The sequence below is a fragment of the Panulirus ornatus genome, chromosome 22 (genome assembly GCF_036320965.1).
Source record: "Panulirus ornatus isolate Po-2019 chromosome 22, ASM3632096v1, whole genome shotgun sequence".
NCBI classification, from domain to species: domain Eukaryota; kingdom Metazoa; phylum Arthropoda; class Malacostraca; order Decapoda; family Palinuridae; genus Panulirus; species Panulirus ornatus.
The window spans coordinates 18245701-18264377 of NC_092245.1; the positions used below are offsets into that span (position 1 = coordinate 18245701).

Below are 18677 nucleotides of genomic sequence, written 5' to 3' on the forward strand. Positions count from 1 at the left end.
TGTCTATTCTTCGACAAGATACATAACCTGAAAACACGTACCTGCAATTGCTAAATACAGACCTTATCAACTGCCATTTCCCCTTTCTTAAAAGAGCACGAAGTGATGATAGACGATTATTCGAAGGGTGGGGGGGAAAAAAAACGCTTTTATGCACTCAGTGTAACGTTTATACTATCACGAACTGTGGACTATGAGGCAAGAGTCGGCTGATAAGATATAACGCTGCTATTTAAACGGAAGACGGGGCAATAGACTCCACTGCAAGATCGTCGACCCTAAGAAGAAGAGAATGTTAAAGTCCCTCCTGTTGCTGGTGGCTCTCGTGAGTGGCAGCCGATGTTCTCCTGCCAGCGACAACTCGCCCAAGGAGCACCGCTCCAACTGGCCCTGCCCTGTTGATGTTGAGATCAGGCCATGTGTGTGCACCACAGATGCTGATTTCAACCTGTACATGGATTGCTCTGACGTGACAAGTGTAGATCAGCTCGCCACAGTCTTCTCACAAGATCTTCCATTCCCAGATTTTAGAACCCTCACAATAATCCCGGCGTCTCCTTTCTCTCCGCTAGACGCCCTACCAGCTGGTGTGTTTGGTATAGCCACATTCCAACATGTCGTCATCTCTGGCACATACATAAGCACTGTTGAGGAGGAGACGTTTGTGAATTCCCATGAAACTTTACTGTCTCTTGATTTAAGCAACAATCAACTCTCTTCTTTCCCCTTCGAGACTATTCCACTCTTCACACATCTGTGGAAATTCACATTGGCGAATAACTACCTGATAGATCTGGCTGGCGAGTTCCCAGACATCGTGTCAAATTCTATAAGGACACTTAGTCTAGCTGGAAACAGAGGCCTGACCTTAACTGAGACAACATTCAGTCAATTGAAGATCCTGGAAGAGCTGTATTTGCAGGATATGGGAATGTCAACTATCCCCTCCAACGTGTTCAGTCAACTGAACCACGTTCATACACTCGACCTGAGCTCTAATGACTTCAGTGGAGAACTGATCGAGAATTTCATCAACCCTCCAGTCCATACCCTAAGGACGATTAACCTCAGAAATAACAAAATCAGGGGTATTCATCCTACGGCGATAACAGGTAAGTCATATTACCAAATATTGTTGTAAAGATATTACTAAATATTACCAAATATTGTCGTAAAAAAGGAAGAGTCATCATAGATTTTGCAAAATTCAGCTCAAACAAAAGATATATGAGAGTAATTCTGGTACAATGAAAAGATAATGACAGTTTTGGATGATATATACCGTCACAAATAAACAAAAACATAAAAGTGCAAATGTTAACATGAAAACCTCTAATCCTCCTTGTTTCCTCCACCTCTGACACATGTTTCCTCTTTGTCAATCTTTCCTTACTCATTCTCTCCATATGTCCAAACCATTTCAACCCACTCTTTTCTGCTCTCTCAACCACACGCTTTTTATTTCCACACATCTCTCTCACCCTTTCATTACTTAATCAAACCACCTTACACCACATATTGTTCTCAAACATTTCATTTCCATCACATCCACACCTCCTCCGGACAACCCTATCTATAGCCTATGGCTCTCAACCATAAAACATTGTTGGAACTACTATTCCTTCAAACATGTCCATTTTTGCTCTCAGAGATAACGTTCTCTCCTTCCACACATTCTTCATCGTTCCCAGACCCTTCGCCCCCTCCCCCACCTTGTGATTCACTTCCGCTTCCAAAGTTCCATTCGCTGCTAAGTACATTCCCAAATATCTAAAACACTTCACTTCCTCCATTTTTTCATCCCAGTTAATTTGTCCCTCAACCCTACTGAACATGATAACCTTGCTCTTATTCACATTTACTCTCAACTTTCTTCTTTCGCATACTTTTCCAAACTCAATCACCAACTTCTGCAGTTTCACACTTGAATCAGCCACCAGAGCTGTATCATCTGCGAACAAGAACTGACCCACTTCCCAGGCCCTACTCATCTCCAACAGACTGCAATCTCGCTCCTCTCTCCATAACTCTTGCATTTACCTCCCTAACCACCCCATCCACAAACAAAGTAAACAACCGTACGGACATTACACACCCCTGCCGCTGACCAACATTCACTAAGAACCAATCACTCTCGTCTCTTCCTACTCGTACACATGCCTTACATCATTGGTAAAAACTTTTCACTGCTTCTAGCAACTTACTTCCCACACCATATAGTCTTAAGACCTTCCACAAAGCATTTCTATCAACCCTTTCATATGCCCTCTCCAGCTTCATAAATACTACATACAAATCCATCCGTTTTTTAAGTGTTTCTCACACACATTCTTCAAAGCAAAAACCTGATCCACACATCCTCTACTACTTCTGAAACCACACAGCCCTTCCCCAGGTTGATGCTCTGTACATGCCTTCACCCTCTCAGTCGATGCCAGAGATACAAGAAAGAAATATAAATCAGTTGATATACAACGAAGAGACGCCATTTGGTAAACAAGTGGTTGTCCAAGACACACAACGAGCGTATCACAAACACATTATGTGGACAAGAAGGGGAATTGTTTACAAATTTTATCAACAGTAAAGCTATCCAGTTTGTATAGACCTTCACTAATATTAAGGTTATAATTCTTTCTGTATTCAATAACAGAATATTCAATGCTATTTCTCGTGGTACTAGAGTTAGAGTTAATAATTGAGATGGCATTACTCCAGTCAATACAATGGTCATAGTTTTTAACGTGATTAAACAAGACATTTGATTCTTGTCCCGTTCTTATACTTTTTTGATGTCGCCTAAGTCTAACAGAAAGATCCTTACCAGTCTGCCCAACATAAAACTTATCTCAATTTCTACATGGCACTTTATAGAGGTATCCAGGAGAAATTTCTGGTGAGTTTCTGATTAAGATATTCTTTATAGTATTATTATTGCTGGAGGCAACATTTACATTAAAGGATTTAAGCAACATGGGAAGTAAAGTAAAATCATCAGTAAAAGGGAGAACTAAAAGATTCTTTGTGTCAATAGGAGGTTTGGATTCAACTCTATAAAATGATTTCTTTGCTAACTTAAGGGATTTATCAATGAAAGATCTAGGGTACTTTAACTTAGATCCAATAGAATATATCTTCTCATACTCATCATCAATAAACTCTGGACTGCAAATACGTAATGCCCTAAGGAACATAGACTGAAATGATGATAATTTAAGTCTGTCATGTTGAGATGAGTAATGATGGATATATGAGCCTACGTTGGTAGGTTTTCTGTATATGCTAAACTTGAATTTGTTTCCTTGCCTATGGATTATGCAATCTAAAAATGGTAACATACCATTATTGTCATTTTCTACAGTAAATTTGATGGAAGGTACTAAATTGTTAAGTAAGGGGAGAAATGTTTGTAAATCTTTATTTGTGGGCCAAACGCAAAGAACATCATTTACATACCTAAGCCAAATTGCATTAAAAGGTAGAATGTCCTTTAGTAATTTTTTTCAAAGAATTCCACATAAAGATTACTTAGTACAGGTGAAAGAGGGTTACCCATTGCCATACCAAATTTTTGAGCATAATATTCTCCATTGAATTGAAATACATAGTCTTTTATTCACAATTTTATCAGTTCAGTGAAAACAAACTTTAAAACAGGCAAATGAATATCATCCAAAACATCAAATGAATATATATATATATATATATATATATATATATATATATATATATATATATATATATATATATATATATATATATATATATATATATATATATATATATATATATATATATGTATATATATATATAGATAGATAGATAGATAGATAGATAGATAGATAGATAGATAGATAGATAGATAGATAGATAGCTATACATATCTGTGTGTGTACTTGCCTTTTGCCCTTTGCAGAGGAAGTTCTGTTTTACGTGTCTGTGAGTTTGTGCATATGTGAGGACATGCAAACTTTCGCAATGCACACTTTCTTCACCTATCACAACCTATGGCCAACAGAAATAATAGTGTAAAAAAAGAAAACAGAAATCTAGCTGACTTACTAACAATCTTTGTGTGACTGATTATGACGCTAGGTGAGAGAATGACACTAGGATCCAATCCTTGTATGTTCTCAACGTGACGCCATATTCCCCACAGGTGTGGATAGGAATGCTGTCATCGATTTCAGAAACAACCTAATTCTCGAGTTGAACAAGAACAAGTGGAAACCTCTCTTGGATAGCATTATTTCGGACGATTCCATTGACCTCAGAGGTAAGAAAATCCATGATTCAGTATCAGAATCGTAGAACATTAATGATACCATTTATCTCACTATAAAGTTAATGTTTCGTAGACTGATTCTATAAATGCCACAATTAAAAAACACAACTCAAGGCAAAGTTACAGTTCTGAACACGGTAGAAGCAGCATCTGGGGAAAAAAAAAAAAGAGGTAACATTTCTAGTGTGCCAAAATACATTTGCGCTTCATCTTCAAGCTCGAATAAGAAAGAGGCTATCTCGGTCGATGCGAGATGTCTCTTGTGGAAGGGAAAAATGACTGCACATGTGAGGAGAGTTTTTCCGAAGTGGATTGAGGTTGCTAATCGAGCATTGGAAAGTTCCAGTCTGGGACATCTGCCCTTCCCAAACAGTGCAAAAGACTTCCCAGAATCATTCCTAATCTTATATACTTTTTGCTTATGATTGAGGAAGTAAAAAGAGAGGATGAATGGGTTAATCACTTGGGGGCAGGGTGGGACGAAACTAGACAAACTCTAACGTTGATCGGGTACGTACTTGCTTCCATTCACCACAAGAAAAGCAATAGACAGTGACTCTTTTTTTCTTTCATAAATGGTAATTCTACAACATTCTGTCTCCTTGCAACAGACAACCATGAGCTGCTCTGCGGTTGTGATGTGTACTGGTTGGTGGCCTACCAGGATGAGATGGCCAAAATCCACGACGACACCATTTGCGCCAGCGGGGCCAGGCTGAAAGATCTACCCTTGAGTTTCTTCCAGCAACATTGCCCAGGCGGTCCAGTACGCTGGTAGACGAGTTGATTGGCCAAGTCCCCAATGGCTGGGCCAGCATATGGCAAATGACGATTGTAAATTTTTTTTGTGTTTACGGTACTGTTCAACAACTGAATCTTCAAATACCATTACCATTGTTATTACATTTCACATTCAATGTATGCAGTTAATAGCTTAGCCCTATTTACTGAAAGTATATATATCACCTTTGATTATCATCCTAACTGCCGATGTTCAACGGTTATCATGCTAGGACTCCTACAAGTCCCAAGCGAAGGACTTTCATACTTACAGCCCCGGAAACTCTTGGCTCTAACTTCCATTCTGTGATAAGACTCAAAACTTTGTCCATAAGCTAATGAAGAAGGAAAAAAAACAAAGTAGCAAGAAACTACGAAGCTGACACAGGATACTCACACGAAGAGAAAAAAAAATGGATGAAGAAACTGCTAAGTTGACAGAGGTCCTCACACTGTACATTATCCAAGTTTTGAGGAAAGATTTACACTGACGTCAATGATTCCCCCTCTACACACATCATCTCACTTTCCCTCCCACCTGCACTCCATTTCCTCGTTCTTTTCATCACACCGATAATATTGCCTCTCTTAATCTGCATTTCCTACGCATCCTGGAACGGGCATGTAGTTAGTAACCTGCTTCAATTCACTGATGCAAAAACGCAATCTTTTTTTTTTGCATATATCTCTTTCTGATTTTCATTCGTTTCCCAGCTTTGAATCACAAAGTACCTCGGTGGAACTTTGTAATGTTACAAACGTGTGAAGTACAATCACACCCTCCGTTCTGTCCTGGAAAACCCCACATAGAGAAGGGTACAAAAAAAAAAATCTGCTTTCTAAAAGCTGCGTTTCTTGTGCAAATGCCGAAATTAATTTTCTATTGAGGAGCAGTCCACAGTGTGCGAAATTTTCATTCACCTCAGCATAAAACACACGTATATCTGGTGTGGGTTCCTCCTCCCCTGCTCTGCTACCTATGGTCAAATACTTCCACCTTATCAGTTCTTCTTGTGTCGCGTAGATTCTTCAACCATCCCTCTCAATGTGCCATCATGTTCTTGCCCTCTCCCTGTTCTACAGGTATTGTTTCCACCACTTCTTTAAAGGTCTGGCTGTGCATGTTCAAACTAATAAGGCCTGGAGTCACGAGACACGGATACCTGCTGCTTCCTATAGTTTCTGTGTGGACATCAATCATATGAGGACTGACTATTAAGATACCTATTTCTTTCCTCGTACCGAGATACTAAGAAATCTTCCTTCTTTAGTCTTCTCCTCTTCTTATAACACTTTCCAGTCTAATGATCATGTATTTAGACAGCAAAGAAAAGGTTTTATCTAAATCCCCTTTGGCGGCGCCAAACGCCATTGCAAGGGAATAGCGGCATCTAAAGGGAAAGAGACAGATTGAAAGTTTACTTAAAAGACCCTTTGGGGGTGCCAAAGTCCAATAGAGTGGCAATCAATTGATTTTACATCCTGTTTCTCCAATATATTTACAGCCTTTCACCCAGGATGGCCTCAACTTGGGCATGCTGTTGGCCCCATACCATGTTGGCTACTTTTCGTTTCAGTCATTTCATAACTGGAGGGCAATCCAAAACCTTCCCACCAGGGAATCATACAATCGACCATGCACAGCGATTGGGGGAGATACCCTTACTGTCCTTCTGGTCATGCATTAGTCTACCATGAGAGCTGCCACGTCACTTTCCACCTTACATAGGGGGAGCGACAAACCTGATTGGTCGCGAAAGTACCTCTCGGGTCTCCACAGAGCCTGCGACATCACCATCCTACTCACAGAGCCACTACGTTGTTGTATTTCCCACACGATTTATGAAATCACCTTTTTTTTCTTTCTTTCTTTTTTCTACCTGTCACATCATCGTATAGGTCAAGGCCACGAAAAACGTCTGCCACGTCTTCCTCAAATCATCGTAGTAATCTTAACTCATAGTGTTAATCACTGGGTCACTTGAGTGTCTAATAGGACCACATATCAGTCATTGCAGAGCCCAGAGATCAACATGCTCTCCAAATGGTCACCAAAATATCTATCCAGGCTGCTAATTGCAGGCTAGTGTTACCTAATTGGCGACTAGAGTATTCATCAGGTTACTGAATTAATCACATTACACACATCATCATCTTGCTATCCAGCTGCTCGATAATGTACCCTCCACCTCCCTTGAAGTAGTCAGTGAATCATGACACTCAAAGACACGTCAGTGTGTTACCCAGATCGCCCAAGATGTCTCAGCCAAGTCTTAGAAGTAGTCACCATCTCACCATGCCAGGGTATCCTATCACAACACAACCCAAACAAGTCACTGCAATACCTACCAGCTTCGCCAGTGAGCCATCAGGTCACAGAGATACCTGCTATGACCCAGACCTCATCCAACAGTTCGAAGAGGAGCTCTACGCCCTTTCCGGCAGAGTCATCTCCTGCTAGCGTGAGGTTCCTCATTCTTTAGTTGTAACTCAATGACGTTGTGTCTACTGGGGGGGCTTACACAAGGACTGATAATCATCCCAACTAGCGAATTTCATAGGAAATATATCACAAAAAAGAATTATGAAAGAGATTGAAATCTTATTGATCAAAGTGAACGTCGGTATAAAGTGTGCGTTGTTGAAAATAGGTAAAGACGGCCTAAAATCCGTATTTCCAGCTGAAAACACAGTGCCTGTTCCAGTGCCAATCCCACTGCAATGCACTGACACACACACACACATACGAGACATCCTATTACCATCCAACAGAACAATAGGATAGGATACAACAGGACCTGATGAGTTGTCTCCAAGAGTAATGAGAGATGCTGAACATGTTACTGGTGAGCAATTGAATAATCCTTTTCAGCTTGTCATTTGCTACGGACGAAACTCCAGAGAGGATTGGAAGTTTGCTGATATGAAGGGGGGCTAATGGGGAGGTGATAACAAGTAGTGGTGATGTGAGAAGGAGATGGAGTGAGTATTATGAAGGTTTGTTGAATGTGTTTGACGATAGAGTGGCAGATATCAAAAGAATAAGAAAAAAAGGTAAGTAATACATGCACAGAAAATGTCGTCCATTTAGCTTGCTGTCTGTTCTTGGTAAACTTCAGGAAATCATCAACGGAAGAGATGACTGTTAAGCATCTATAGATTAATCACGATCTTAGTTCAACGATTCCCAGCATGGTTTTCGAATACACCATTTATTTTCGTTAAAGTCCCGCATTAGACATTACTGAGGCAGGTTAAGTCGCATGGTGCCGGTAGGGTCTGTGTACATTGATGGTCAGAAAAGTGATTGACTGGCCATAAACAAATAAAGAGTTTGTGATTAACAGTGCAAACTTCATTGAAGCTAAACGTAACAAGCGACGTATATTAGGGATCAGTGTCGAGAGCAATTCTCTTTCTCGTACATATAAAAGACATTGATAATTGGCTGTGTCTGAAGATACCAAAGTCTTCGGGTCATTTCAGCACTTTTAAGTCCTGAAGGTACCAGACAAGTCGTCATGCACAGCAGAGGTAAGCAGGAACACTTGCAAAGCTATACTTCAGTAATCCTGAAGTTTTTCAGTCACACGTCACTTAAATGAATTATCCATTGGGTCAACTTTGTACACAAGGGGCATGATGGGTCATTACTCTACATCTCCGAGGTCAACAGCTCCACCCACCACTCTTGGACGTATCACTAGGTCACAAAAAGAAGTCATTGGGGTCAGGCTGGCGTCTGCACGTCCCTGAGAAATAACAGCCAAATGCAACAGGTGTGCGTGGTTCCCTGGTTGACGAGAGAGTAATAACAAACGTGTGAGAATCACCCTCCTTGCATCTCTCTCTCTCTCTCTCTCTCTCTCTCTCTCTCTCTCTCTCTCTCTCTCTCTCTCTCTCTCTCTCTCTCTCTCTCTCTCTCTCTCTCTCTCTCTCTCTCTCTCTCTCTCTCTCTCTCTCTCTCTCTCTCTCTCCCTCATGCCCCAAGATGCCACTCTTGCACTGTCAGGATCATCCTTACCACACGATATCTGTGTCGTACTCAATATCTCTTCCCACCGGCTCACATTTTTATTTTTCCAGATGGTGTATCTTATCCACGTCTCGCTTTGTTTTATAGTGATTGAGATAGCATGGGCCAATCCATGTCCCAGGCAAGGCTATCTCGGGTGAAAGCAAAATGAGAAGAGAAGAAAAAATACGTGGAAATCAATCAAGGCTCCGCCCTGCGCATACTGGGTGAAGGTAAAAAGGTAGAAAGATTATGAAGAAGGGAGCATAGAGCGAGGGAGAGCCTCCCTACTACCTTACTTTGGTTTTCCCTGAAAGCTTCGTATGCCCTGGTTCAGCCTACCGACAGCACGTTACCCCAAGTATATCACATCTCTCCAATTTGCTCTGTCCGATGCACGCCTCACACCCTCCTGGATGATGAGGCTCCGAGCCATCGAGGCACCACATCGTTCCAATTTGCTCTATTCCGTGTACGCCTCTCACCCTCCTGTATGTTCATTCCCCGGTCGCTCACCATCTTTTTCACTCCATCCTTCCATCTTCAATTTCTTCTCACGGTTCTCCTTGTCCCCTCCACTCCTGACACATATCTCCTCTTTGTTAACCTTTCGTCACACATTCTCTCCTTATGACCAAACTACTTTCAACATACGTTTTTCTCCTCTTGCAACCTCACTCTTTACATCTCCACGCATCTCTATTGCTCTTTCATCACTTCCTCGATCAAACCACCTAACACAACGTATTGTCCTCAAACATTTCATTTCCAACACATCCACCCTCTTCCAAATAAACCTCTCTATAGCACATGCCTAGCAACCATATAACATTGTTGGAACTACTATTCCTTTAAACATGTCCATTTTTGCCCTCCGAAATAACAGTCTCTCTTTCCACACAGTTTTTCATCGCTCCCAGAACAACACCCCCTTCCTCACCCTGTGACACTTCAGCTTCTAAATCTGATTTCCACAGTGACTCAAGAACGCTTTATATACTTCATTTGTCTGTTAAATGACAAGACATATAAGTGCTTACCTCCACTTGCTACGTACAGTCCTTAACAACTTCCAGTTTTCCTAGATTATTAGTGAACAAAGCAATGATAAATTACAAGAAAGAAAAGCCACTTTTATGCACTCAATATAACGTCAATACTATCATGAGCTGTGGACTCGATTAGTAGAAAAGGTCTGCTGATAAGATACAACTCCTTTACTTAAAGCGAAGGCGAGACAACAGACTCCACTGCACGATCGTCGACCCTAAGAAGAAGAGAATGTTAAAGTCCCTCCTGTTGCTGGTGGCTCTCGTGAGTGGCAGCCGATGTTCTCCTGCCAGCGACAACTCGCCCAAGGAGCACCGCTCCAACTGGCCCTGCCCTGTTGATGTTGAGATCAGGCCATGTGTGTGCACCACAGATGCTGATTTCAACCTGTACATGGATTGCTCTGAAGTGACAAGTGCAGACCAGCTCGCCACAGTCTTCTCACAAGATTTTCCATTCCCAGATTTTCAGATCCTCACTATAATCCAGTTGTCTCCTTTCTCTCCGCTGGACGCCCTACCAGCTGGTGTGTTTGGTATAGCCACATTCCAACATGTCGTCATCTCTGGCACATACATAAGCACTGTTGAGGAGGAGACGTTTTCAAATTCCCACGAAACTTTACTGACTCTTGATTTAAGCAACAATCAACTCTCTTCTTTCCCCTTCGAGAGTATTCCACTCTTCACACATCTGTGGAAATTCACATTGGCGAATAACTACCTGATAGACTTCCCAAACATCGTGTCAGATTCTATAAGGTCCCTTAGTCTAGCTCAGAACACAGGCCTGTCCTTAACTGAGACGGCATTCAATCAAGTTAGGTTGCTGGAGGAGCTGTATCTGGAAGAGATGCAACTAGGTAGTGTCCCACCGAACATGCTCTCTCATCTGAACCACATCCATACAGTCGAGTTGTCCTACAATGGACTCACCGGGGAACTGATCGAGAACCTCATCAATCCTCCAGTCCGATCGCTCAGGAAACTTCACCTCCACAATAACCAGATACGTGGTATTCATCCGCTGGCTATAGTAGGTAAGTTATACCTCCAGAGTTTATAATGATAGAATGACTTCGTTTACTTTGTGCATTCAAGGCAGACAAGAGAGTAGAGAAAAATGCTTCCAGGATGATGTGAAGTGTCTCGGGTAAACCATAGAAAGGCCTGTAGGGGCCTGGTTATGGATGGGGAGTTGTGGTGTCAGTGCATTGCACATGACAGCTAGAGAATGGATGTGAGTGGACGCGGCCCTTCTTCGTCTGTTTCTAGCGCTACCTAGCTAAAGCGATAAACGGCAATCAAGTCTCATATATATATATATATATATATATATATATATATATATATATATATATATATATATATATATATATATATGTGTTTGTGTGTGTGTTTGTGTGTGTGTGTGTGCGTGTCTTTGAAAAATAATATGAAGCCATTCTTGCTGCAGTGGCCTAAGACGACTACAACCTCTTACCAGCAGAAATGATTTGCACAAGCAAAACTTAACGACATATTGATAATTGCTTTGTAGAAGCTCGTGACAAAAGACTCATATCTCTCTGTGTCCTCATCTTGATGCCATATCCCACAGGTCTCGATCGAACAGCAACAATTGATTTCAAAGCCAACGAAATAATCAAACTGGATAAAGAAAATTGGAGATTGCTCTTGGAAGACATCATTGGGGAAAACGTCATTGATCTCAGAGGTAAGAAGTCCAAATATATATATATATATATATATATATATATATATATATATATATATATATATATATGTGTGTGTGTGTGTGCGCGTGTGTGTGTGTGTGTGTGTGTGTGTGTGTGTGTGTGTGTGTGTGTGTGTGTGTGTGTGATAAAGACACACTTTTATCCATATAACATATGCAAATCTCCCTCAGTTCTTATATATCATCGTCAGGGTTAAACCTCACGTATTACGACTCACACAATTTTCTTTTCATTTTGAAAAATTTCATGAGATAATCTAGGCGTTATTTCCCCTCTGCAGGATGAAGTATGAGGCACGTCCTGCCTAGTCCATATGGAGACAGTGACGCTTTCCTTTACCCCCGAAAACTGAGCATTTCCGTGTTACAGATAACCCACTGAGTTGTGGCTGCGACGTGTACTGGCTAGTGGCTGACCGCGTCCACATGGCCAAAATCCATAAGGACACTACCTGTTCCACTGGGGTGAAGCTGCATGATCTTCCCCTCAGCTTCTTCCAGAACCACTGTCCAGGCGGGCCAGCACTTTGGTGAACCCCAGTCAGAAGGAGCAAAGAACCAGGATTCGAACCCAGGACCTCCGCGTTGGTACAGTAAGGTTCTGTAAAATGCTATCTGCTGGTAATGTGAGCCTGATGGGATTGGGCCGGTCTAAAACCCGTTATTCATGGATTGTGAGACAGAGGATATCGAATTGATAGTAACTGAATATTCATTCCCTATTTGGGGCAACCATGGCCGAGCGGTTAGCGTCCCGAACTACCACACGAAAGGTCCAGGTTCAAATCCTTGCTGTTGGAGGGCATTATGTAATTATGCATACACACACATATATATGTATATATATACTATATATTTTTTTTTTCATACTATTTGCCATTTCCCGCGTTAGCGAGGTAGCGTTAAGAACAGAGAACTGGGCCTTAGAGGGTATATCCTCACCTGACCCCCTTCTCTGTTCCTTCTTTTGGAAAATCAAAAAAAAAAACAAGAGAGGGGAGGATTTCCAGCCACCCGCTCCCTCCCCTTTTAGTCGCCTTGTACGACACGCAGGGAATACGTGGGAAGCATTCTTTCTCCCCTATCCCCAGGGATAATATGATATAATATATATGTATATATATATATATATATATATATATATATATATATATATATATATATATATATATATATATATATATATATATATATATATATATATATATAATCGATTGTGATTTCACCACGAAAGCTTCAGCCACGGTCACACACTGTCCATTACACTCAGCAAGATGGAAATAACATTATCTTTTTTCCTCCAATACCTCACAACAGCAAGATCAACCACTGCACAATCGACCAAGTCATCATACAATTTGTAAGGTCCTTCTGACACCCATAGGGTCATGACAATGCCTCACAAAGGACCCAACCATAAACAGCTGCCACACTTCACCAGACACGCGTCTTGCTGCCTGGGTTATCAGCACCTCCTCCGGGGGATCGACTCAGGATGAGCTGAGCTCACAGTTTTCAGTCCTAAGGGTTTCCAGGCGAGTTGTCTCATATAGAGAGCTAAGGTCCTTTATTACACCTCTGAGGGAAGTAAAGAACCCGTCAGTTAACCTGAAGCCATCTTTCGCTTCGCTTAGAACGAACGAGGTTCATCACAACACCTCGTAATGTCACTGAATTACCGAGTAGGTCAACCCAGTATTCTTGAAGTCGAGATAACATCACCAAGTGGCGACGGAAGGCACCAAGCTGACCATCTGGACGTCCCTGGAGCATACTAAAGTCGGCAGTGTGTGTGTGTGTGTGATTCCCTGTTGGATGAGAAGGTAATATCTGACGTAGAAGAGGCCTAAGGCCCCCCCGCCGTCCTCCGCCCCTCTTTACATCATACTGCAGCTGCCTCTCCTGCTCTTACTATTGGCATGATCATCCTCACCTCACCACGACTCCTGTCCCATCCACTGTCTCCTCCCACAGGCTAACATGTCATACTTCCCATACGATGTCTCGGATCACTTCACTCAAGTGCAGATTGTCAGTTCTTGTTACCTGTTATTCAAATTCTACATAAAAAAAAAAAAAGATAGAGGAAGAGAGAACAAGGGTTGTTTTATTCTGAAAAAAAAAAAAAATTTTAAGGTAAAGAACACCGTTCTCAGTCACAAATACATGACCTCAAATGATGTAGATATTGTATTAGATATTCTAGGATATTCAATGAAACTGTGACAAGGAGTACATGGCACTACAGAGCCATGCAACGCCACAACAGTTACCTAACTCACACTTCCTTGCTCCACACACACTATAGGAATCTGTGTATCTGTTAGGCCAGGACTTGTGAAGAGAAACAGTTGAATACCTTTATGATGATAATGATAATGATAGTAATGATAATGATGGTGATAACAAAATAAAATAACAATGATAATGATGATAATAGTAATGATAATAATGATGATAATAATGATAATAATAATAATAATGAAAATAATGATAATGATAATAATAATAATAATAATAATAATAATAATAATAATAATAATAATAAAATGCTAATAATAATGATAATGATAATAATGATAATAATAATGATGATGATAATGATAAATTGGATCATAGCTGATAGATGTGTTCTATATCTGATATAGAACCAATACTAGATATATTCAGTATACACGATCATATATATATCCTCCCCAGTCGAAACAGCAGCCATCCAACTGAACCACTGGTTATACCAAGTGGAACGAGCTCTTTTCCATTTAATGATGACCCATTTGTAATCATAAGGAGAGAGAGAGAGAGAGTGAGAACATAAGCATTTGCTCTCACTGGGCGAGATCTGAATCGTTTTACAGTGTTATACATCACGCTCTGAACTCCTTAACCCAACATGTAATGACTGTCTTTCTAGAATCTCGTCGTCCCATTCATCCATGTCTGAGAGAATCCTTCTTCCCATCCCTTTCACAGTCATTTCTGGCGAGAATTATACACATTCCTTCCAACTGATTCCTTCCAAGAGAGAGAGAGAGGGAGAAAAAATATATATGAGGACTTTATCAAATCGTCTGACAAAAAAAAAAGAAATTGGTTGGTAATTTCGTCTATTACCAGGGCTTCATGATTCCTCATGTGGGTTATGGCGTGGTTTCTCAATTCTTTTTCTTCTCCTCCTCCACTGTACGTCTGCTCCCATACTTCAGATGAGGTGATTTGTGCCCCTAGTCAGACCATCTTTACCCAGGTTGCATCTCTGCTGAAACCGAGCTGCCAAGCTCATGAAGTCTGATTGATCCGAGTCCAGTACTTCCTCCTCGACAATTCTTTTTTTTAGAACATCTTATACAGCTGTTTTCTGAACATTTCACACACACACACACACACACACACACGTTCCATCAACTCAGTCTTTTAGAGTGAATGGTGTATAATGCATTACCTTAAGTCTTTGTACAGCAGTAATACCATTAAATCGTTTCACTGTGTCCTATTATCATTTTTCCTTATCGCTATACGAAACTTTATCATCCCTGCTTCTGAAAACGCTAGAGCCTATCAAGTTTACTCTGTAGGTGAGTCTCACTCCTAGAAAAACATCAGCTTTCATCGTATACCCTGACTTCATCCGCCAATCTACTGTGGCATGATTCTAGTCCGTTTTTTTTCATTCTCATTTACACCAGAGTCACCCCACGCGTCTCAGCCACCAAAGAGACACACCTCCATTCATTGCCACGTCACTCACATTCCCGGCTTCAAAACTACCGAAGTACCCATCTCCCGACGACCAGAATGTCCTCCTTTCTTTCTCCAACTTTAATAATTCCACACATCTCTCGTTGTCTACCTCCATGTCAATCTGCGTCTCACTTGTCTACACTCGAACACCGCCCCACTCCTCCCCCATTCATTGGAAGCACCATACTGTTCGTCGCTCTTACCTCCTTCACCAGACTCAAGATTTTCTCTCCAGGCAATCTTGAACCATTCTGCTCCTCTTCCCTTCATAACAATTTCAAGAATCGCGTACCATCAGTTTTCTTATCAACAAACGAAACACAGTCATAAAGCAATCAAATGCCGCTTCTATTCACTCAAATACATGTTAATACCATCATGAACTATGGACTCTCTCTGAGGCAAGGGTCTATTGATAAGATATTACGTTCATATTTAAAGCGAAGGCGAGACGACAGACTCCACTGCACGATCGTCGACCCTAAGGAAGAAGAGAATGTTAAAGTCCCTCTTGTTGCTGGTGGCTCTCGTGAGTGGCAGCCGATGTTTTCCTGCCAGCGACAACTCGCCCAAGGAGCACCGCTCCAACTGGCCCTGCCCTGTTGACACTGCTATCGCTCCTTGTGTATGCACCATAGACGAAGACGAGAATATGTTTCTGGACTGCTCCGAAGTGAGCGATGAACAAACGTTGGCCAAAATATTCACACAAGATTCTTCCTTTCCATTCTTGAAATTCACATACCTCACTATCTCCCCTTCGCTTCCCTCACGTGAGCTGGATGCCCTTCCAGCTGGCGTGTTTGGTGCAGTCAGGTTCGAAAATGTCTTGATTAATGGCACATTCATAGAAACCATTGAGGCGGAGACGTTTAGAAATTCTCGCGAAACTTTGATGACTCTTGACTTAAGCAACAATCTAATCTCCGTTTTCCCTTTTGAGACCATCCCGTCCTTTGTTTATCTCCGAGCGCTCAGTCTGGCGAACAATAACCTAGCGGACATGGTTGGGGAGTTGCCGGACATTGTGTCAGATTCGCTGAGGATCTTTACCCTAGCTGGAAATTCGGGTCTGTCTTTGACTCCGTCAACCTTCAGTCAGATGAAGATCGTGGAGGAGCTGCACCTGCAGAATATGAGATTGGAGAGCATCCCGCCTAATGTCTTCAGTCGACTGGACCACATCCATACGATCGATCTGAGTTATAATGACTTCTTCGGGGAACTGATCCAGAACTTCACCAATCCCCCGTCACACAGGTTGAGGATGATTCACCTCGACAATAACAAGTTATTCAGCATTCATCCTATGGCTATAACAGGTAAGTTATATTCCCAGCGGTCCTTCTCAGTCTTGGAGTATCTCCGTCCCTCCTAACATCTATGATTCTCACTATGGCTCATAACTGGGTCTGTGTGTGTGTGTGTGTGTGTCTTTGCCTCTCACTATGGCCCATATCTGGCTGTGTGCGTCTGTGTGTGTGTGTGTGTGTGTGTGTGTGTGTGTGTGTGTGTCTTTGTGCTCTCTCCACGCTGATCTCTAGGTTTTTGAAGTCTTTCATTATGACAAACATCCTTGTTTGTATCCCTGTATTCCTATAAACGAAGGATCATGTGTGTGTCTCCTCACCGTAATACCATACCCCCACAGGTTTGAATAGCATAGCTCAAGTTGACCTCAGAAACAACAGGATAACGGAATTGGGAAAAGAAAACTGGAGTTCCCTTTTGGATGACGTCATTCGGGATAACGCCATTGATCTTAGAGGTAAGAGATTAAATCCTTCATAGAGAGATAACTGAGCTTTGTATCTTAGTATTCGTCTGGGAATACTTACTGCTCCTTTGTTTATATATCTTATTCTTCATCTGAGCTTTGGATCTTAGTGTTCGTCTGGGAATACTTACTGCTCCTTTGTTTATATATCTTATTCTTCATCTGTATGAAAGTAAAGTGCTCATTTTATTTCATTTTCCATTAGGTATGCTAATTGCCTTTAATTCTCATTCTAACTTTAAAGATATTTATGAGATTATATTCATGAATGAATGACTTCTGAGTTCTGTGTGAGTGCTGTGATCCGCACTTCATGATATCCTTAAGTCAAACACGCCTTTCCCCAAGTGATTCATCCATATGTGATGCCTTTAATCCTCTCAATAGCCACTTGTGCCTTGCATTTTGTTTACGTCAGATAATCCTCGGTTGAAGTGTGGTTGTGACGTGTACTGGCTGGTGGCTGACCGGCAACAGATGGTGAAAGTGCATGAGGACACCGTGTGTCACTCTGGAGAAAGGTTACATGATCTGCCCCTGAGTTACTTCGAAGACCATTGTCCAAGCGGTCCGGCGCTCTGGTGAACTTCGTTGTAAGCAAGGGTAAGGAGAAGGGGACCATATCTAACAACCCTTCGAGCATCTGCGAAAACAACAGGGGTATTTGTGTGATCTATATCTAACTGTTTTTCTTCGTCACGCAAGGGGCTATGTATGACCATGTTCCTGACTTCCAACAATTGTAACATTCTCTTTTATATCTCATGATTGTGTACGATGCACAATTGTCCAATCTAGTCTCATGAACTTAATGCATCATTTCAATTTGTTAAGGTTCAAGTCTCCTTTCACAGAATTCATTTGTGATGAAATTAAGAAGTGTGTAAAATATGCAACAGCCTCAGGAAGGAGGTCAAGGTAAGGGGTCAAGGTCATGTCATAGGTGAGGGTTGTAGTATCAGACGAAGGTCTCAGGTGTGTCCACATAGCCTGGTTCTGTGTTGATGATGTCACTGCATCTGAGACAGGATTGTGGTAAGCCGAAACTGTACAATTGCATTCGAAAATAAATCATGATGTTTATTGAAATGTAATTTGAACCTTTATATATATATATATATATATATATATATATATATATATATATATATATATATATATATATATATATATATATATATATATATATATATATATATATATATATATATATATTATTTGTATTAATGGATAAAAACAATTTGTTTTGCATGAGGCAAATGATTTACGAATAATCGTATTTAGAAGCAAAA

At 41.2% G+C, this 18677-nt stretch overlaps 3 protein-coding genes across 3 annotated transcripts in view; all 3 read left to right on the top strand.

The window, feature by feature from the left end:
- LOC139756636 (oplophorus-luciferin 2-monooxygenase non-catalytic subunit-like) overlaps window positions 1-5245 on the top strand; it is a 6383-nt gene extending 1138 nt beyond the window's left edge. Inside the window, exons 2-4 of the mRNA XM_071676307.1 lie at window positions 244-1112; window positions 4160-4276; window positions 4897-5245. Of these exons, the coding sequence (XP_071532408.1) occupies window positions 244-1112; window positions 4160-4276; window positions 4897-5063 (1153 nt within the window). The 3' untranslated portion in view covers window positions 5064-5245. The remainder of the gene's footprint in view (window positions 1-243; window positions 1113-4159; window positions 4277-4896) is intronic.
- A 2077-nt stretch (window positions 5246-7322) lies between these two features.
- Window positions 7323-12716, top strand: LOC139756637 (oplophorus-luciferin 2-monooxygenase non-catalytic subunit-like). Its single transcript, XM_071676309.1, has 4 exons — window positions 7323-7511; window positions 10308-11169; window positions 11730-11846; window positions 12238-12716. The coding sequence occupies exons 1-4, from the start codon at window positions 7323-7325 to the stop codon at window positions 12399-12401; spliced, it is 1332 nt and encodes a 443-aa protein (XP_071532410.1). The 3' UTR covers window positions 12402-12716.
- On the top strand, window positions 12602-18468 carry LOC139756638 (oplophorus-luciferin 2-monooxygenase non-catalytic subunit-like). The gene is made up of 4 exons (XM_071676310.1): window positions 12602-12612; window positions 16050-16930; window positions 17260-17376; window positions 17804-18468. The coding sequence occupies exons 1-4, from the start codon at window positions 12602-12604 to the stop codon at window positions 17968-17970; spliced, it is 1176 nt and encodes a 391-aa protein (XP_071532411.1). The 3' UTR covers window positions 17971-18468.
- Window positions 18469-18677: the final 209 nt, after the last annotated feature.

Coding starts and splice junctions, on each gene's coding strand:
- LOC139756637 (XM_071676309.1), top strand. CDS start 7,323: ATGTCTCAGCCAAGTCTTAGAAGTAGTCACCATCTCACCATGCCAGGG. Junction 7,512..10,307: donor TCTACGCCCTTTCCGGCAGA/GTCATCTCCTGC, acceptor CTTTACTTAAAG/CGAAGGCGAGACAACAGACT. Junction 11,847..12,237: donor AAACGTCATTGATCTCAGAG/GTAAGAAGTCCA, acceptor TCCGTGTTACAG/ATAACCCACTGAGTTGTGGC.
- LOC139756638 (XM_071676310.1), top strand. Junction 16,931..17,259: donor TCATCCTATGGCTATAACAG/GTAAGTTATATT, acceptor ATACCCCCACAG/GTTTGAATAGCATAGCTCAA. Junction 17,377..17,803: donor TAACGCCATTGATCTTAGAG/GTAAGAGATTAA, acceptor TGTTTACGTCAG/ATAATCCTCGGTTGAAGTGT.